The sequence below is a fragment of the Macaca fascicularis genome, chromosome 10 (assembly GCF_037993035.2).
Source record: "Macaca fascicularis isolate 582-1 chromosome 10, T2T-MFA8v1.1".
Lineage (NCBI taxonomy): Eukaryota > Metazoa > Chordata > Mammalia > Primates > Cercopithecidae > Macaca > Macaca fascicularis.
In genome coordinates, this window is record NC_088384.1 from 36,312,950 (window position 1) to 36,333,986 (window position 21,037).

Consider the following 21,037-nt stretch of genomic DNA (forward strand, 5'->3'; position numbering starts at 1 on the left):
TTGAAATTGGGGAGTGTGTGGCCTCCAGTTGAGTTTGTATTCCCTCGAATTGCTTTGCATATTCAGGTTCCTTGGGTCTTCAGTGGATCCATGTGAACATTTAGCCGTGTATTGTTAACATTTCATAAAACGTTTGTTTTACACTTCATGTCCAGAATTAGGGGTGCATTGGGACATTGTGATACTTGTTTGTATACCTTGAGTATGGATAAAATCAGGGAGTTTCCCATGCTTGTGACCACGTGTAAGTTTGATATCTTCGATGTGTGAACATTCAGTATCCTCCTTGGTAGCTACTTTGAAAATGGCATAACCATATTGTTAAGTATCATCGCCCTGCTTTGGAGTGGAATACCAGAATGTATTCCTCTCCTGTAACTCTCTGTGTACCTATTGGCAATCCTTGAGGTCCTGTCCTCCACCTAGTCTGTGGTGACCACTACTGTATTTTCACCTTCAGTGAGTTAAAGTTTTCAGCTCCCACATGAGTGAGAACATGTGGGCTTGGTCTTTGTCTGCCTTTCTGATGTGATTGAACAGAATATCTGCAGGTGCAGCGATGTTGCTGGAAATGATAGGATTCCATGAATTTTGATGGCATAAAAGTATTCCATCCTGTCTGGGTACCAGAGATTCTTCATCCCTTCATCTGTGGATGGACAGATAGGCTGATTTCTTTTCTTGGCTTTTGAGCATAGGGCTGAATGCCACCTGGGATGACAGATAATCTCTTCCATGCCCTGATCATGTCCTCTGTGTATATACCTAGGAATAGAATTGCTGGAGAAAATGGTAGTTGTAGTTTTAGGATTTCAAGGAACATCCAAGTGGTTTCTTTAGTGTGCATACTAGTTTACCATTTCCCACCACATGTGGAGACAAGTGCCTCCTCCGGAAATCCACACCTTGATTGGATTGTGTTTTCATATGTTTCAACTTTTTTCTGGTAGCATCTGTTGCATGTAGAGTGAGATGGAATCTTGAGTGTGTTTTTTATTTTTATGTGTGTGTGATAAGTGGTACTTGCTATGTTATTGTGAATTTGTTTTTAATTTGTTGTGTAGGACTGGGCAGAGGACCTGAAGTCATGAGGTTGATGCACAGGTCAAAGAGAAGATTCTCACCATCGCTTATGCACACAAAAGTGTAAGTGAAAATCACACTCAGATTTCATCTCACTCCAGTTAGAATGAATACTAGCAACATTTGATGGCAGTTTTGTTTCTATAGAGAGTGTGTGTGTGTGTGTGTGTGTGTGTGTGTGGGTATATACATTCACCCACACACACACAACCCAAGGGTGCAAGGGACATTTTGACATATGTATGTGTAGTATCGTGATCAAATCATCATATCTGGCATCTCTGTGATCTTCCATCATTATTATTTCTCTGTGGAGAGAATATTCAGAACCATATTTTCCAGCTGATTTTGAAAAAATTTTCTAGATTCTGTTGACCCTAGTCACCTAGTCACCCTGCTGTGCAATAGAACACCAGAACAGATTCATTGTGTCTCAGTGTCACTCTGTACCTGTTACCAATATCTAAGTGTGGTTTTGATTTACATTTTGCTGTGGTTAGAGATGTTTGCCAAGTTATCATGAACTTGTTTCAATTTGATGTGTAAGACTGGGCAAAGAACCTGAAGACCTGAGAAGGATGCACGGGTAAAAGATTCTGAATCAACATTACTGATCCTCACAAGAAGTCAATCAAAACCACACTCAGATATCATCTCACTCTGGTGAGAATGAGCGTTACCAAATTGGGACGGCAGTTTCATTGCCGTAGAGTAGGTGTGTATAACCAGCGGGTGCAAGGGACAATTTGATCTGTGTAAAGGTAGCATCATAATGAAGTTTCAGAGTCTGGCACCTCCGTGAGCTCCAGAGTTATGATTTCTCTGTGGAGAGAACATTCACAACTGACCTTTGTAGGTGTTCTGAAAATTTTGGTTTTCTGTTCTTGCCTTTTGTTCATAATGGCCTATGGCTCTGTCCAGGTTTCTGGTAAGAGCATGTATGTGTGTTTTATGACTGTGTAGTGTTCCGTGGTGTGTATGTACCACATTTCCTTTCTCTGATCCACTTCTGATGGGCACCAAGGCTGATTCATGTCTTTACGATTGTGAGTAGTACTGCCGTGAACATAGGAGTGTATGTGAGTTTTGGATGGAAGGATTTTCCTTTTTATAGATCCTTAGGAGTGGGGTTGCAGCGTTGGGTGGTAGTTCTCTTTGAGGTTCTTTGAGAAATGTCCACACTGCTCCCCAGGGGATCTGAACTAGTTTGCATTTGCCCCAACAGTGGACCTGCATTTCTTTGCTCATCTGCCCCAGCAGCCTCTATTGTTGTGGACTGTGTGTCATAATTGCCATTCTGACCAGTGTAGATCTTATCTCAGTATGTTTCTGATTTGCATTTCTCTGATGATCAGTGAGATCGAACATGTTTTCATGCTCGTTAGTTACTGGTACACCTCCTTTTAAGTGTTCATGTTCCTTGCCCTTTTATAACTTGTTGTTGGTTTTTTTTTTTTTTTTTTCTGGTTTTATTTGTTTAAGGTCTTTATGGTAAATCGTAGATATTAGACGTTTTTCAGATGAGTAGTGGGGGAATGTTTTCCCTCATTCTGTAGGCTGTGTGCTGACTCTATGGTTGTTTCTTGTTCTGTGCAGCAGCTCTTTTGTGTTTTAGGTCCCACTTATCAGTAATTGTTTTTGTTGCCATTGCTTTTCGGGACTTGACATATAAATGCTTTGCCAAAGCCTCTGTCAAGAAGGGTATTTGCTAGATCCTCATGCAGGATTTTTTTTAATAGTTTCAGGTATTGGATTTTTATGTATTTACGTATTTATTTACAGACCAAGTCTCACTCTCTCATACAGGCTGGAATGCAATGGAGTGATCTCAGATCACTGCACTTTCCAACTTCTGGGTTCAAGTGATTATTCTGCCTCATTCTCCTGAGTAGCTGGGAGTACAGGCACGTGCCACCACGCCCAGCTAACTGTTGGTTTTTTCTTAGACATCGGCTTCACCATGTTGGCCAGGGTGGTCTCAAACTCCAGGATCTCAAGTCATCCGCCTGCTTCGACCTCCCAGAGTGCTTGGATTCCAGGAATGAGCCACTGTGTCCAGCCCAGCGTTTTACATTTCAATCTTTTATTTCTTTTGAGTTGCTTTCTGTACATGATGAGACATAGGGGCCCAGTGTTATTTCTTCTACATCTAGCTAGGTCACTTATCTCAGCACCACTTGCTGATAGGGAGTCCTTTCTCCATTGCTTATTTTTGTTGATTTTTTTTTTCAAATATCGATGGTTTCAGGTGTGCAGGTGTATATCTGGGTCTTCTAATGTGTTCCACTGTTGTGTGGAACTGGGTCTCCAGCTTTTCAGTGAAAATGCCAAGCCATTACCTTGTCTATGGGTGTTTTCTTGAGTGTTTCCTTTGGTTTAATGTTTTTTAAATACCTTTAGCAGCCTACAGGTATGGATTTCTTTTCTAAAATAATGCACACCCTATGTTTTCCTGTAGGAGTTTTGTGGTTTCAGAATTGAGTTTTAGATCTTTAATGTATTTTGCGTTGATTTTTCTGTTGCGTGACATAAGGGTCCTATTTCAGTGTTTTGTATGTGAATATTCAGTTTGCTCAAAATCATCTATTGAACAGGCTCTTTATTTTCCAATTGCATCTTTTTGGTGTTCTTTTGAAAAACCTGTTCACTATATGTAAATTGGGGTTGAATATTTGGTTTACTCATTCTGTCCACTTTCTTAGTTTATGCCAATAAAAGATTGTTTGGATAATTATAAAAGTTTGTGTTTTTCATTCATGCTTTTAGCTTCTAAGTTTGTATTTTGTGACAAAACTTCTATGTTTATTATAGACTAAAGGGTACAAATGCAGATTAGTTACTGCCTTTGGTATATTCCATGACACTGAGACTTGGAGTCCAAGCAACCTTATCATGCAGGCAGTGGGTGTACCCACCAGGTAGGTCTTCGGCACATACCTCATGCCTTCATCCTTTTTCATCGGATAGTCACCAGTGTCTGTTGTTTTCACTTTTACGGTAGGGTGTATTCAATGTTCGCTCCACCTTATAAGCGAGAACATGTGGTATTTGGTGTTCTGTTTTTTCCTTATTTCTCTTTAGATAATGGCCTCCAGCTCCTTTCATGTTGCTGCCAAGGACATGATTTCCTTCTCTTTTTTTTTCTTTTTAATGGCTGCCTAGTTTTTTGTGGTATATATGTACCACATTTTCCTTTTCTGATCCACTGTTGACGGGTACCTAGGCTGATTTCATGTGTTTGCCATTGTAAATACTGCTGCCATGACCATTTGTGTGCATGTGTGTTTTGGAGAGAAGGATTTCTTTTCCTCTGTGTATACCCCAGTGGTGGGATTGCTGGGTCAGATGGTAGTTCTGGTTCAAGTTCTTTGAGCAATCTCTCCGAAGTGCTCTCCATGGTGTCTGAACTACTTTGCATTTTCACCAAAAGTGGACCAGTGTCCTCTTTCTCTGCTGCCTCGCCAGTGTCTTTTTTTGTTTTTTAACTGCGTTATCCCCATTCTCACCAGCGTGAGATAGATCACATTGTGCTTTTGATTTCTATTTCTCTGATAATTAGGTTGAGCATATTTTCAATTTGTTGGTTGCTCATCATCATCTTTTGAGAAGTCTGTGTTTATATCCATTGCCTATTAATTATGAGGGTGGTTTTGCTAATTGATTTGTGTAAGGTCTTTAAGGTAGATTCTGGATATTAGAACTTGGTCTGGTGCATAGTTTGGGAACATTTTCTCTCATCTTGTATGTCGTCTGTCTACTCTGTGGGTAATTTCTTGTGTTGTGTGGTGGCTCTTTAGTGTATTAGGTCCCACATGTCGATTATTGCTGTTGTTGCAGTGTCATGTGGGGTCTTAGGCATATAAATGCTTTGTCAAAGCTGATGTCAAGAAGGGTATTTCCTAGGGTCTCTTGTAGGATTTTTCTACTTTGAGGTCTTCCACTTACATCTTTCATTCATCTGAGTGAACTTTGATACATGGTGAGAAGTAGATGCCTAGTGTTACTTACTCTTCTGCATATGGCTCGCCATTTATCCCAAGACTATTGAAAAGGGAGTTCTTTCCCCATTACTCATCATTGTGTATTTCATCCAGCATCAGGTGGTATGAAGTGTGTGGGTTTACAGGTTCTCTATTCTCTTCCACTCATCCATGCGGAAGCAGGTCCCTAGAGTTTGAGTGCAATTTCACATCAGGGAGTGTCATGCATCCAATGTAGTTTGGATTTCTCAGAATTTCTTCGGAAATGCAGGGCATTTCCTGGTCTCACATGAACTTCAGCATTGTTTATTTCTATGTCTTTAAAACCAATTTGCTCTCTAGTATAGTTATACAATTAAAGAGTAGAGTGGCACATTTTAATCCATGTATATGTACCTTGTGTAATGATGAAAGCAAGGGATTGACTGACTATCTCTGTTACCTTGTGTGGTTATTATTTATTAGTTCTCTGTGGTCACAATATTCAGAATCCTTCTTTTCAGCCTTTTTTGGAAAATATGGTAGGATACAGTTAACTCTAGACATCCTGCTGTGGAGTAGAACAGCTGAATTTATTCCTGTCATCTGAGTGTAACATTGCATCCATTTCCCAGTTCCTGTGCTGCCTCCCCAAACCCCAGGCTCTCTTCACTACTATGAAATGTTCTACTAGGAGATAAAATCATTTAGAGACAAAGTTGATCTCATTCTCATAGGCATGGAATCATGCCGTGTTTATTTCTCTCTTCCTGGCTCATTTCATGGAAAATCATGTCCTCCAGGTTTCTGTACGTTGTTGCAGATGACATGGTTTCATGAATTTCTATGGCCGAGGAGGATTCCATTGTGTACCGCAGTTTCTTTATCCCTTTATCTGTGCATGAACAGGTAGGTTGATTGGATACCTTCGCTATTGTGCATAGTGCTACAATTGCCATAAGAAGGCCGATATCTCTTTAACATAACAGATTTCATGCGCTTTCTGTGTGTAACCAGTGGTGGTATTCCTAGGTGAACGGGTAGTTGTAAAATGTTTAAGGCACCTTCAACTGTTTTCCTTCATGTGTATAGTAATGTACATTCCCACCAATAGTGTATAAAATCTCTTTTTCTGCACTTCTACATTGGCCACTGCCTGCGAATGTATGGGATTTTTCTTGTTTTTGGTAAGTTTCATCCTAATGAGAGTGAGAGGTATCTGAGTGTGGTTTGCACTTAGACATGTGTGTGATGATTAGTGATGATTAGAGAAGCAGCTTCTCTTTGACCTGTCAGTCAATTTCATGATTACTTTTCAGATGTGCCTGTTGAGGTTCTTTGCCCAGTTTTAGCTTGGGTATTAGATTTTGTTCATTTTCCCAGAGTAGTGTTAGTTTCTCATACACGTTAGATTGCAATCCCTTTCACAGATATGTTTCTGCTGAACTTTCTTTCAATGTGTAGGATGCCTTCTTTTTTTTATTATTATTACACTTTATGTTCTAGGGTACATGTGCACAACATGCAGGTTTGTTACATATGCATACATGTGCCACGTTGGTGTGCTGCACCCATTAACTCATCATTTACATTAGGTATATCTCCTATTCTATCCCTCCCCCAACCCCCGGACCCACCACAGGCCCCAGTGTGTGATGTTCCCCTTCCTGTGTCCAAGTGTTCTCACTGTTCAATTCCCACCTATGAGTGAGAACATGTGGTGTTTGGTTTTCTGTTCTTGCGATAGTTTGCTGAGAATGATGGTTTCCAGCGTCATCCATGTCCCTACAAAGGACATGAACTCATCAGGATGCCTTCTTTAATGGTTCATTGTTTCTCTTTCCCATGAGGAAGCTCTCAAATGATGTATAGTCCCGTGTGTTTGTATTTATATTTGTTAGCAGTGATTTTTGTGTCCCATCCAAAAAGAACAAAAAATAAGAAAGAAAAAGTAATGCCAAATCAATTGCATGGCCTAAGGGTTTGCTGCCATAGATACTTTTTGCTGTTGTTTTCTTTCTTTTTTGCAAACTGCATGCATAGATACAAGTTTTGCTGAAATAAACTCCCACTTTTCTTATAGGAGCTTTGTGGCTCCAGGACTGGATTGAAGTGTTTATTTTGTGTTGATTTGGGGGTATCATATTTCAGACCCTGAAATGTTGATTTCTTTGACTTGTTTTTGTCTGATATACCACAATGGGGCTTGTGTTCTTGTGTTCAAATTAAGCTGTGGGACATCCTTTAGATATTGTGTTCAAACAATTCTCTCCTTCCTTGATGTTCCCTTAGGGGAGAGGTGTCAGAAAGTCTGGGAAGATCCATAGTGGGAAAAGTTTATCTGTATTTCCTGGAGACTCATGGCCAGCTCCCTTGTGCACAGGACTTCTGGAGAAGGCCAGCCCTACCACTTGCATAAATACCTCCCATCTCCAGCCCTTCAGTAAATATTTAAGTGATTCATTAAATATTTACAACTTAAAAAAGTAGAGTAACCCAGTGGAACTTGAATTTAACTAGAATTTAGGTTTGAGAGTAACTGGTCAGTAGAACAAGTGACATAGATTGGGTGACATACTGTGGTTTTTCAGTGTTTTTTTGTTTGTTTGTTTTATTTTTTGTTTTCCTTAAACAGAGTTAGCAATAATTAATTTGAATAAAGAAGGAAAACATTAAACGTTTGGCAGGTGTAACGCGAACGCTATTCCATGACTTGTTCAGCCATAGCCTCAATTTGACATGCTAGACGATGAATCCTAAAGACTGGTATACGGTTACTGCACTGGAGTTACTGTTCTCATTCCAACAACTATAGAACATTCTGAATAGTGTTTTAAAATTTTATTTTAACAAAAGCTAAGAAAAAAAACCGTTACTTATACATTAAAGAAAATAAACCTAAAATGGTTTCCCGCCTGACATGCAAAAGTCCCATGACCTGATCCTGGCCAGCAGGAGTATCTGGTATTGAGGAGCGGGGTCAAGATGTAGCTGAGCTGCCAGCCACCTAGATGTGATTTCCTGGTGTCTCGGGTCTGGATGAAGGATGATGCAGAGCCGGTGTTCTGGCCAGCATCCCAATAGGGCCCCAGCCACTGCAGGATGTTTCCAGCCTACTGGGATTCGGGCTCCAGCTGACAGGACAGCTTGTAGCTGCAGGACAGAGAGGCAGCTGTGAGGCCACCATGAGCCACACATCGGGTCCCTTCTCATTGCCTGCCCAGCTGGAATCCTGGGTCCCCAGCAGTCCCCAAGCAACAGGGCTTGATGCTGGCGGTGGAGTCATGGCCATAGGCTCTCTGCAGCTGTCCACAGGAGAGCCTCCTCTAGGCCAGGTGGGGTGGCTGACACCTGTACTGTCAGTACTTTGGGAGGCTGAGGTGGGTGGATTGCTTGAGGCCAGGAGTTTGAGACCAGCCTGGACATCATCGTGAAACCCCACCTGTACCAGAACAACAACAGGAGAACAACCGCACACGGTGGTGGATAGCAGTAGTGCCAGCTGCTTGGGAGGCTGAGGAAGGGCTTGAGCCCAGGAGGCAGATGTTGCAGTGAGCAGAGATGGTGACACTGCAGTGCAGCCTGGGCGACAGAGCCAGACCACATTTAAAAAAAAAATGGAGAGCCTTCTCCCACCCTCTGCCCATGTGCCAGGCCCTCACCTCTCTTTTTCACTGAGCTGCTCCATTCTTGAGAAACAAGTGACAAATTTCTGCAGAGGCCGAAGCCTGTAATTCATGGCGGCCACTTGGAGCAGCTGCATTTCTTGCAGAACTCGGACCTCCTAGAGACAGAGGACAGGATGCTGACAGGGCCTGGGTGGAAGACACTGAGGGGACCTTTGGCAGGCAGGGAGAAGGGGCTGGTCCCTGGGACCATTCTGTGAAGGGGTCCCATGCAGCCCCCAGCCTGTTCTCAGAGTTGGATGTGAACAGCCCCTCCTGCAGGAACTGGTCTTTGATTCCAGTGCCTTTCCCACTCTCTCCACTGGGATAGGTCTCCTCCTCCTCCTGTGTGTGTCAAACCCTCCCAGTAAACCTAAGATATAGAGGATGGAGCCAGGGAGTGTCCTGCCCAGGGTGGACTGTGACGTCCACATCCCCAACCTCATCCAACGAGAATGCCCCAGCTGTTCACCTTCTTCCTCTTGTTGCTGTTGCCCTGGAAGTCAGATAGAGCCCATCAGAAAGGTCCCTGGCCCACAACAGCCCCACCCCATCCCTTCCCATGCTGCACTACTGCCAGGGCCACCAGGGTCAGGGGATGTGCACATGACAGAACTTGAACCTGCCTCAGGCTCTGGGCTCTAGGGCAGGGGTCATGGGAGCTGAGGCTCAGGGACCTTCTGCCCCAACCCTCTGAGATGACAGACAGAGAAACTGAGGTCTCTCGTAGAAAGAAAGTGCTCAGTGACCCTGGAATTGCCTGCCCTTGGAAAGGCTCAATTTCACCCTCCTATTATGGGACTACCCTAGGGAGAGGCTGAGTCCAGCTCAGCCCACAGCTCAGCATCGTTGCAGTCAGGCAGCTCTGCAGCTTCACCACTCAGGGATAGGGACTGGTGACTGCCATGGAGCCTCTGTCAATCAGAGGTAATGAGATGGGCCTGGCACCCCCTCCCACAGGAGCAGCTGTGAGACTCTCAGGAGAGGAGGTTTTCCAAGGGCTGAGATCTAAGGGCTCCGTCCAGGCCCCTCTCCTCCCAAGCCTCAGGATCCTGGTTCCCAAGCAGCCTGCCCCAGGCTCACTCACATCCAGATCATCCGGGATGGCCGAATCCAACCTGTGTAACTCAGTCAGAAAATCCCCCAGGAAGGGGACCACGCCCTGTGCCATGGAGGGGTGGGGAGGTGAGAGGGGTAGTGGTGATGAGTATTGACCCTGAGGTGCCTGCCCAACGCCCTGTCCCATGAAATCCCATCAGCCCCTGTCTCCCAGAACCCCCCTCCCCAGGTCTCCCAGTTGTAGCAGCCAAAGACCCTCAGCTACCTTTCCCAATTCTCTGCCTCCTCTATTCCAGCTGACCTCCAAGTCTGGCAGTCACTCCTAGTTACCTCTATGGTGGGATTTTAACAAGTCACAAGGGCCTGTGGTCCCAGCCTTACCCTTCCCCACATCCACTCTGAGTTCTGCTTTCCCAGACCCTTGCTCTGGTCTCTGCAATGGAGGTTTTCCAGGCCCAGTGGCCATAGGAGGACAGGGCTGGGGAGGAAGCCCCCGCTGTCTTGATACGGAGGTCTCCAGCTGGTGGGGAAAAGAGCCCTGTCCTCTGATCCCCTGCGGTCCCTCCATGCCACAGTCTCACTCACCTTATTCTGCCTCCGCAGCCTCATCTGGGCTCTCTGGGGGTTCCTCTCCTGGGTGGCCACCTTAAAGCTCCCCGCCTGCCAGGTGTCAGGGACAGGGACAGTGAGGCTGTCTTCCCTTCCCCCAGTTATACCCCAGCCACCCCACACTTGGAACCCCAGGGACTGGCATGAGTCACCTGGCACAGTGTTCATACCACTGGCCAGCTCCACACTCCTGTGTGTGTCACCCAATCATACAGCCAGGCCTCCCTGAGACTGTTTCCTCTTCTGTAAAGAGCCATGAAAACCACAGCTACCTCACAGGGCCTCCTGAGTACTGTTTCCTGTAGCTGTTGTCATTGTTCTCCCCCTCATCCCTCTGAGGAAGAACCATTCAGGAGCACCCTCCAATTGCTTTCTTTTCTCGAACCTGATTTCCACCCTGTGAGGCCCGCACTACAGGCTCAGCATCCCTTCATTTTCCAGATAAAGAAACAGAGACCAAGAGTGGGCAGTGACTCCCCAGGGCCCCAAAAGAGAGGGCACCTCCTCCCCCTACTGGAGGCTCTGTCTCGGCTGCCTTCACCCCACATCCCAGCACCACCACCCATCAGGGTCTTGTTCTCTGGAGTCTCTGAGTGTCTAGGACTCCAGCCTTGCAGAGTCATGATGGGAAACGGACAGGGCATTTTAGGAGACCTGGTTAAATGGCACCTGCGTATCTGAGCCCCACCGGAGTCTCTGCCACACAAACTGGGTTTGCGCCATGCCAAATCCACGGTTTGGCCTCGTCAGTGATCCCCCAGGGGAGTTCCATGCACAGAACTCTCTCTTCCTCCACTCAGGATGTGGCCTCCTGAGGCGACATCTCTGATGGATATGGCAGGATTTTCCAGAATCCTGGGTGGGGTGGCATGTTGCCTTCTCTTTTGCATGGAGTTTCGGAGATCTGGTTGGGGAGGATCCCCTAGGAATGCATGGATCCCCCAGATACTTGTCATGAGCCTTTGTCACTGCTAATTGTTGAGAATCCTGTGACACGACCATTTTCAGATGTCTGCAAAGGGCAGAGCGGGGAGTCCCAGCAAGCACATACATGTGTCCTGAGTTTGCCCATTGGTACCCATAGCTGGGCAGTCTACTGGACTCCCTGGCACATGAGCTTCCTCTGTTGTTGTTTCCCCCAGTGTGGGCTGCAGTCCCTGCCCATGGAGGTGCGCTGCAGACAGATGCAGCAGCAGAGGCCTGGCTTCCTGAGGAATTGCTGCCAGTTTGAGGAAGGAAGAAAGTCCCACCTACAATGACCACCCCCAGCCTGGAGGAAGCTCCATGCCAGCAGCATTGACCAGCGTGGGAGCCAGAGCCCTGCTAATGCTGCAGCTCATCACCGCCACTCAGAAGCCCAGCAGCCATTGCCACATCCCATTTCCAGGACCTCCTGTCCCGGTGCCCCCACGCGCCCATGGACCCACACACCTTTCCTCCTGTTTGCCCAAAGTAGGCCTGGAGGGAATTTTTCAAGTGCACTTTTTGTAGGTAACTCAAAACATTACAAAATAACCACTGCGCACCGGGTCCAATGCCCTTCCAAACTCACTCTTTTCTCTGACCCTTAAACACTTGTGCCGCATCTCCCAGACTCCACTGTACCTTGATCAGCAGGTCCCTCTTCACTGCAGTGTCCTTTTTGCAGAGTTCTTTTAGATATTTTGTGCTCTTGCTATTGACAGAGGAAAGAAAAAAGGGTAAATTTGGGAATCACGGGGGAGATTTGTGAGTTCCAATCCCTTTTGTTTGAAAACTCAATGAATCTCGGCTTCCTGCGTGAGAGTTTCCAGTGGGGTCATCTGATGACAAGGGCTCCAGAGGACCAGGGTGGGACTGTCGTGCTCCTCCCCTGGCCCATCTCCACTTCACATGAGCCCCCGCGTGTTCACAGTTAGCTTCCAGCTGGACACAGTTCCACTGCTGGGTACAAACACCTGAAAGCCTCCAATTGGCTCCAGTCTGTTCCTGATGGTTAAAAAACCTTCCTCCTGAGTTAGAAATCCTTGCCTAGGAGTCCAGGGTAGCTTAGTGAGCACTCCCACCAGCCCATCCCTACCTCCACCGTCCCTGTTCTCCAAGAACCTTTCAGAGTCGTTGAGGGCACATGGGGAGACCTATGGGTCCCTAGGTCAACTCTGGTGCTCCCGTGGAGGGAGCTCCTCACCTGGACACTCCTGCCCACGTCTTGTGTAGCCGATGTATTGGGTTGCTGCGCAGAGCAGAGACGATGGCGTGCACTGAGGAGAAGTTGTTGAGGCGTAGGCACTCCTGGAGAGGGAAGAGTGAGCTGTGAGGTCCAGAGTTGGAGTCCGACCCACTTCAGCCTCAGCACCCTCTGCTGAGATCTCCCTTCCTGAATGAAGCAGAGGCCCAGGGAGCCTCAGGAGGGTACACCTGGGGCTGAGTGAATGTCACTCATCTAGGAAGATTTCAGTTCAACCCAAGGAAGATCCCAGGTCAGAAGTGAGCAGCCACTACTGGGCCATGGGGGTCAAGGTCAGGGAAGCTCTGGGAAGAAGGGCCTAGGGGATTGCAGGGCTCAGGCTAGAGATGCAGATGCCAATCCTGAAAGCCGATGGCGGAGAAGAGGCAGTTCCCCATTTTGAGAGAGGGAATCCCAAGGCCCGACCATGGCTTACCCTGGCCACCTTGATCCAGTGCTCCACCACCCTGGCCCTGTCCTGGGCCCTCATGCTGTGGTCCCCGAGGCAGGAGGTGGTGACACAGCTGGTGAGCCTATTGAAGTGTGCAATGGTGGCACAAACTGTGGGTGCCACATGCTCACTCCCCTTCTGATGTCGTTGGCCCCAGATGGAGCCCATGCATTCGTAGAGTTCCACCTTCTTGAACAGCTCCTTTGGGGGAGGAGGAGAGTGTCATGGACACAGCACAGCCCAGCTCAGAGTCACCCACAGTCCCAGGCAGGAAGTGAGCTCACAGTCATCCACAGTCTCTGGCATGAACAGAGCTGGAGCTGAGAAAGCTTTAAAATATGCTCCAGACCTGTGGGAGTCCCTGCATTTGGTTTTCTGCCCACCGAGGGCCCTGAATGCATCATGGCCCAGAACCCAACAAGGGTGGAAAGTGAGAGTGACGTTTTCTTCCAGGCCATTCTCACTCCAAGAACTAGAAGGTGGCTCAGGCCTGCCCATCCTGAGGCCTCTACTTCCTCCCATCCCAATCAGCCCTCTACTCCTTCTCTCCATACCGGTGCAGTTTCCTTGCAGCAACTGCAACCTTGGGCTCTGTTTGGGTGTCTGCCATAGAATCTAATATGCATGAGATACCTAATAAGTGCTGAGAGTAGTGAGGCTCCTGAGCAGCTGGGTGAGTGACCCATGGCCCTGCCTGCCCCTCACTGATCACCTGCCCTGTCCTGCTTTCTGTCCATCCCCTGTCATTCAGTCTGCACAGTCACTCTGTGCAGCTGGCATGGGTGATTTCCCATCTCTGCTGTCCACATGCAGACAGGGAAGGCTTGTGGTTGAGGAAACTCATCCAGATCCCATGGTTGGTAAGAAGTGGGGCTGAAACTGGACCCAGGGCATTGGCTGCTCTTCAGGGAGAGGCTGGTCTGAGACAGCTGGTGCCAGACGCACAGCCTGCAAAGCCCAGCTGCTCACCGCATCTATGAGGGTCAGCTGCTCTGCCAGCAGCCTGGGAGGGAAGGTGGTGATGTCAGGCCGCTCCTCAGTGTGTTGGCTCTTGACAGTCCCGGGACAGGGACAGGGTGACTCTGGGGCTGACTGTGGCTCCAGCACTGTTCCTGGAGGGGGCCCTTCCCCTGGTGCTGGTGCTGGTGTTGAATGTCGATATCCTTGTGCATCCAGGGCTACAGGTGACTCTGGCTCCAGAGCAGGCGGCAGTTCCGCCAGCAGTGGTGGCGCTGGCTCCAGGGCCAGCATTGTTAATGCGTGTTGCCCAGGAGGTGGAGCAGGATCTGGAAAAGGAGAAAAGGTCACCATTCCAGTCACTCCTCACTGGGATTTCCAAGTATAGAAATGACTGGATGGAAATTAAGGGAATTGTACCCCGAAAACACCAGCCCTGGAAAGTCTTCTCACCATCTGGCTTGGCCTCCTTGGGCTCCGGAAGCACCAACTGGCCTAGGACAATTCCCTGATGGTCCTCCAAGCCCAGTCCAGGCCAGGTGAAGGTCCTGAAGGCCAGCTTTATCCAGAAAGATGACCGTTGCAGGGCCTGGCAGCAAACTGAAGGGTTTTCAGGGGGCCAGGTGAACAAAATGGAGCCGGTGGTGCTGGTGATGGAGTGGACAGCTGAGTCAGAGGCCTGGCCTTCTCCCACACAACCCTCCAGGGCACCCTTATGTGGTTCTGGGTCCCTGGCCTCTTGCTGCCTGTGTAGAGGACAGCCCCACCCTACCCCAAGCCATCAGTGCTGTCCTGGAAGGGGCAGACCTGGCCATGTAGCAGGGCTGTACGGACCCTTCTGCGCCCCAGCGTCCCACTGACATTCTCTTCCCAATGGCCCTGGAGCACAGCACTGTGCAGCTGGGCACTCAAGACTGCAGCTCCAGGCAGATTTGTGAGCAGCTTGCTCATCAAAGCTCCAGCTCTGGTCCTGGGGTGAGGAGGGTAGGGGCAGATGTTGGGTGGAGGAGGACAGGGAGAGCTGGGAAGGCACGGTGCTGGGGATGGGTCTCTCAGTGGCCAGTTGTGACCTCAACCTCACGTCTCCTTTGCAAGGGACCTAAGTCTCCATTTACAGAATTCACTATTTGCCTCGTGCAGGGGAAGTCCCCAGATGTCAGCCTTGTTGTGGGAATTACAGGACATATGAACCCCAGGGCTCCTTTAGTCTCTCCCCAGCCAGAGTCCACATATTTCCCCCCATGTTTTGTGGGTGAAGAGGCCCTTCAGAACCCTAAGTCCCCCCAGTTGATACTTGTTGGGCTCCGTCATTCTAGTCAGGATCTGGGAAGATGCCACCATACGTAGAGGAGGCCATGAGGGTTTCACCTCTAACATTCTGAAGATACCATTTGTTTATTGTGTCTACTGTGAGCACCTGACTCTGAGTAGAATTGAGGCCCAGGGATTGTCATCTGCCTTGTTTATGAAATTATGCCAAGTCACAAGAAGAACGATGCACAAATGAAGTGTTTTGTATGTATGTGTTGAATGAGTGAACCCCAACCATTGGAGAAACTCAGTGAGCCTCTCCAGATGTCAGAGAGGGCCTGTGGCTCCTTTCTCAGCATGAAGGGACCCCACTTCTGTCTGTATCAAGGAGAAAGTCCAGCCAGAAGGAAACTCAGAAATCGTTTACTAATGCCATTGCAGACTTGCTTTCTATGTGCCTTTCCAAACAGGAAGAGAGATGGGCCATTGTGGCAGAATGCTGAGAGCTGCTTCAGTGAGGGGGAAGAGAAAAGTAATAAACATGAATCACAGCACCCACAGCAGATTGTCCAGAGTTTTAGGCTCTAGGGACCCCTTTGTTTGCTGTGTCTTAGATCATTCAGTCCCTACAAGAACCCTGTGAGGTTCATCTTCTCATTACTCCCTGTTCCAGAGGAGCCAACTGAGGCTCCAAGAGGTGCATCTTCAAGACACAGCCAGTAGGGGACAGAGGCACCTCGGTGCCTTGGAGGGGATGGACACTCACCTTCTAACCAGTAGTTCCAAAAAGTGTGGCACGGTGATAAAGTCCCAGGAGGGACCCAGGCAGGTGGCATAGGAGGAGATGGGTTTAGTTAGAAAGGCTGGAACCAGGGACTCCAACATCTTCTCCCTTGTGCTGGGCTGGAAAGTTGGCATCCTGCAGATCTCATTTTCATACTAGGGGGACAAGGAGGGACATGAGAGTCAGTGGTAACACCAATGAACCACCAGAGGATCGGGATCTGGAACTCACACCAAGAAGCATCAACCCTTCAGGGACTTGTGCATGTGGAGAACCTGGGTGCCCATGGTGAAAAGGGTTCTAGGCTTTCAAGGTAAAATTGCATGTGAGGATGGGGAAGGATAAAATGATTCATGCCTTCAAGGCATCAGCATGGTGAATGTGAGCTGTGGGGCAACAGCACCCTCTGTATCAACAGCCTGCATGAAGAGCATCATCCCTGCACTCCTCAAAAATCACCCTCATGGTGGAGAAGAGGAGACGCGGGCTTTTGGATGTCAGATGCTTGCTCAGCAGCACCCGGGTCAGAAGAGAGCACCTTCCACAGGGAGGACTGGATGAAATTCCCCTAGGCCACCTGAGGCTCTGCTTCTTATATGGAAAAGAAGGGTCTGGGGAGGTCTCATCCTCTCCTTATTTTAGTGACAGCACACCGGACAAGATGCTCTAGAAGAACCCTTTGACTTAAAGGGATATGATTGTTTTTGTTCTTTAACATGAATGTGAGTCTGGAGAAACAGCTACGGCCATCCCAGCCCTGGTCAAGGGGAAAGTGCCGGAAGACTCCAGGGTGGGAGGAAGCGCATCCCAAGGCCCAGGATCTGCCAGGCGACTCGTGGAAGAGACAACGCAGGCAGGTATTGAAAGCGGGAAAGGTTACGGAAATGTATGGTTTAAAGTGGAAATGAAACAAGGTGATTCTCTCTGCCACACAGACAGCAGATTGACAAAAAGTTAAGAACATGTTAGTATTCAGGGGAGGTTGTGTTCAAAGAAGCAGCTACGTTCAGAGGCTGCTGGTGACCCTGTGAGCAGCTGGAGCCCTTTTGGAAAGTCAACTGGCTACACCTGTTGAAACTTGCTATCTGCACATCCTTTCACCCAGATTTCCCTTTCCCGGGTGTGTGTCTTCCGCAGGGGATTTGTGTATTTTATGGGTTGAATTGTGTCCCCTCCCCTAAATGTAACTGTTTCTATTCTCAACCCCAGAGACTCAGAATGTGACTGTGTTTGGACACAGAGTTCTCCAAGAGGTAATTCAGGAGAAGTGAGTTCATTAGGGTGGCCCCTAAGTTAATAGGCCTGCGCTTCTTACAAGGAGAGGTGGTCAGTGCACAGAGAAATTCAAGAGAAGACCCTGTCCTGACTGAGATAGAAATCAGCCATCTCCAAGGCAAGGAGAGAGGCCCAGAGAAACCACCCCAGACTGACAGTTTGACATTGGGCTTCCAGTCTCCAGAATTGTGAGGAACCAGATTTCTGTGGTTAAGCCATTCAGTCAGCGTGCATGTTATGGCAGCCCTGGCAAACTGCTCCAGCCTATTAGGACACACATAGGATTATGCTCCCTGTAGAAAGGCTGCCTAGAAAGGGAATTTTATCACGACAGGCTCCACCAGCACTGAGAGGCTGACCCGCTGTGGAGCATGGCCTCCCTTAAGGAATATTACAGTGACATGCAAGAGTGCAGCAGCTGCCCGGTGTGTCTGCAGGGATGAGTTCTCTGAGATGACACTTTCAACCCAGATGCATAGAGTAGCTTCACCTTCTTTTGTTGTAATCACCACCCCCCCATCTTGTCTGTGTAGAAGTGTTGGATTTTAAGTCCTGGAAGAGGTCAACAGGGCAGGGGAGCTGCCTGTTGCTGGACATACACTTAGGGTGGGGAGTTAAAATGATAACAGTATGAGTATGTGCTACAATGTTACCCTCATACCCAATTCTTGTAGCAACATGCTGAGATACTCCTGGCATAGCATCAAGTGAAAACAGAAGGATTTTCTCTGATCTTCCTCTGATAGGTGAAAGGGACTTTGCCTGTAACCAAGTTGCCACTGGGGACTAATGGCAGCCAGATTCCTTTGGGAGAGGACAGTGGCTCACTCAAGTGTGAAAGCCCTAGGACAGAGCCTAGGGAATCCCCATATTCGTGTTTGAGTCCTGGGTCCACCCTGGTTTTCTGGAATCCCTGTCTGTGGAGACCCTTCTGTGTCCAGTCTCACCCCAGACCAGCACTGGCCGTGGTTGGTAGCAGGGGGCCCCTGCCCTTCTTTGAAGAAGATGGAGAAATGGAATCCATCCAACAGCTCCTGCTTGATCTGCTGTGTGGAGATCTGCAAAGAGAGTGAGCCAGGCGAAGAGGTGTCAGTGGCCTGCCTGGCTGACCCCATAGTGGGACACCCCCATTAGAACTCCTCCCTGGCGCCCCCTTCCCCAACAGGATTGGGCACATAGGAGCATCTGCATAGACCTCCAGCCAGAGGAGCTTGAGATCTCTGGCAGATGACAGCTTGAGGTCCTGGGATTCAGATCTGAGCAGACAAACTGTGTCCTCGACACTCACCTTCCCATCCTGAAGGCATGGTCTGGGCTGTGAACCTGACATACTGACCAGGCTCCCAACCCCCGACAACCTACCTGCTCCTGTCCAGGGAGGGCCCCTCTTCTCCTGTTTCCCCAAACACATGGGGAGGGGCTCAGCACTGCCCTAGTGGGCACAGTTGAGGCCTGGCCTGGACGGGCCTGCCCTGGGCCCTGTGTTACCTGTGGGTGCCTTCTGGCAAAGGGCCAGAGGCGTCGAGGGTGAGGGTTGTACCAATGTCTAGATTCTCGAGAAACAGTCTCATTTTGGCCTCTCCTGCGACGAGGAGGTCGGCAGCATGTTGGGACACAGCAGGAGAACATGTTGTTCTCTGGAGTGTCGACTATCAACTGAGCTGGAAATGGGGCTGTGTGTATAATATGGGTGCCTAGTTACCAGAATTCTAAGTTCTGTTGGGGTCTGTCAGTAAGGAAGTGAGGTCACATCTTGTAGGTTCCATCCTGTAAGCACCTCCTTTCCATAAGACCTACTCAAAGGCCCCACTGGGCTTCTGGCCGCTCACCCTCCCCCATTGTTTCCTTGGAGGATGGCTCAACTTTAGGAGCATGGGTAGACTTCCATTCAAAGCCCAGCTCCCACTTGTAGCTTGGTGATCTTGAGGAAGTCATAGAACATCCCTGTGCCTGTTTTCTCCTCTGAGAAATGGCGTCAGTGAGAATTGCTTCCCTTTTTAATCACAGAAAATAAAGCATGCAAAGAAGTTAACTTGGTGCCATTGGGTGGCGAGTGAGAGCCCAGCAAACCGGAGACATAAGCTTGCCCACATCAGTGGTGACGACTGCGGAGAATGGGTGAGGCTGGGACAGGAATCAGGCCAGCCTGCCAGAGCCCAGGATCGGGTGAAGGGTAAGAGTGAGCTCCTCACCTTGAATTCTCAGGGAGCAGAGACATTTAGGGGCTGTGGGGAGCACAATCATCAGGGCTGCTCTCATTCCCCTGGTTCCCTCCGTATCTGATGTGGTCCCAGGGCCCCTCTCCCTGTGTTTCCTCTCTGCCCTGCTTTCTTCCTGGCTGCCCTCCCAGGACTCATTTTTGGCCCTGATCAGGTGGAGTCTTGAGGTAACTATAGGCCTATTATTAACTCCTCTGAGGTTCAACCCACCTTTTGTTGAGACCTCTGAGCTTAGTCAGAGACCTCCTCCTGCTGGGACCTGAGAGAGGGCTGGAGGGAGCTGACAGTGCAATGGCAGTTTTTCCTGGGGCTGCCGCTCCAGGGTCCAGTGGCAGGTATCTGCTGAATTTGATCTTTCTTTTGGGTCTCTGGGGTTCTGAGGTGTGATTTTCCCTCTGAAGACAGGCGGAGCCCCTGGTGGGTGCCTTCACCTCAGAAATGGGTCCCCCTGAGCTGGGAGCTGTGCTCTAGCCTCAGTGTCCTAGGACACCTCTCACCTGGCCCTGCCCATTCTGGCTTCTGAAGCCCACAGAGAGGGTCTGTAGAAATTGTTAGATACGAAAGGGCTACAAATAAGTCACAGGAAGTGTATTTACATAACTCAGTGGTTTTCAGCCATTACTCTACTTTTATTCAGCAGAGGAGATATTTTAAAATGCGAATACCCTGTGTCACCCTGCAGAGATTTGGATTTATTTGATGAGGCAGATGACAGGCATCTTTGGTTTTTTGTTTGCTTGTTTGATTGTAACAGGATCTTGTGCTGTGGCCCAGGTTGTAGCACAGTGGCATGATCATGGGCACTGCAACCTTGACCTCCCAGGCTCAAGGAATCCTCCCTTCTCAGCCTCCCAAGTGGGTGGGACTATGGGCATATACCACCATGCCATGCTAATTTTTGTGTTTTGTAGAGACAGGGTCTCGCTATTCCACCCAGGCTGTCCTTAAAGTCCTAACCTCAAGCTGTACTCCTGCCTCTGCCTCCCACAATGCTGAGTTTACAGACGTGAGCTACTGTGCCTGACCCTGTATCTTTTAAGAGCTTCCCTAGTGCTTTGAAGAGGCACCCAAGCAAAGAAGGCTTTGCTTGCAGAAGGCTTGTGGAACCCTGTTGAGGCTGCATCTTCTTCACAGCCATCAGATTATTCCCTGAGGTATCTGCTTAGCAGTGCACAGGCTATTTACATGGAGGGCTTTGGGGAGCTGTTGGGTTTGGGTTTGGCTGGGGCATGAGTGTTGGCTGTGGGATCGTCACAACCAGGTCGTATGGGACACCCAGTCTGGGATCCTTCTTCCCAGACCACCATCCTGCCTGTCACCGCTCCTATGGCAGGTCCACAGCTGCTTGCTGGAAGGGTGTTGGGAAGTATTGGTCCTCCAGCTGTCACGTCCTCCTGTTCAGCTGAATCCCAGCGATCCTCACTTGGAGTCTGGGTCTCAGGAGGGTGTGGCCCTGGGTTCTTGGCTGGCTGAGCTGGTGCTTTTGCAGCCTCTGGGGCTCTTGTATGTGAGGCCTGAC

General features: G+C 48.7%; 2 protein-coding genes across 5 annotated transcripts in view; one reads left to right on the plus strand and one right to left on the minus strand.

Moving 5' to 3' along the window:
• LOC107126511 (aspartate-rich protein 1-like) overlaps nt 1–19,331 on the plus strand; it is a 61,668-nt gene extending 42,337 nt beyond the window's left edge. For all 4 annotated transcript variants that reach the window (XM_074003210.1, XM_065522577.2, XM_074003209.1 and 1 more), the window contains 3 exons: nt 1,065–1,146; nt 11,518–11,866; nt 14,209–19,331. The gene's annotated coding sequence lies outside the window, so the exon portion shown is untranslated. The remainder of the gene's footprint in view (nt 1–1,064; nt 1,147–11,517; nt 11,867–14,208) is intronic.
• LOC135965504 (ral-GDS-related protein-like) lies at nt 7,872–14,940 on the minus strand. Its single transcript, XM_065522580.2, has 11 exons — nt 14,762–14,940; nt 14,443–14,636; nt 14,002–14,318; nt 13,018–13,233; nt 12,543–12,646; nt 11,981–12,050; nt 10,352–10,426; nt 9,795–9,869; nt 9,180–9,203; nt 8,705–8,826; nt 7,872–8,195 (listed from the first exon to the last, which is right to left on the minus strand). Exons 1-11 carry the CDS (start codon nt 14,938–14,940, stop codon nt 8,156–8,158), a joined length of 1,416 nt encoding a protein of 471 aa, XP_065378652.1. The 3' UTR covers nt 7,872–8,155.
• Nucleotides 19,332–21,037: the final 1,706 nt, after the last annotated feature.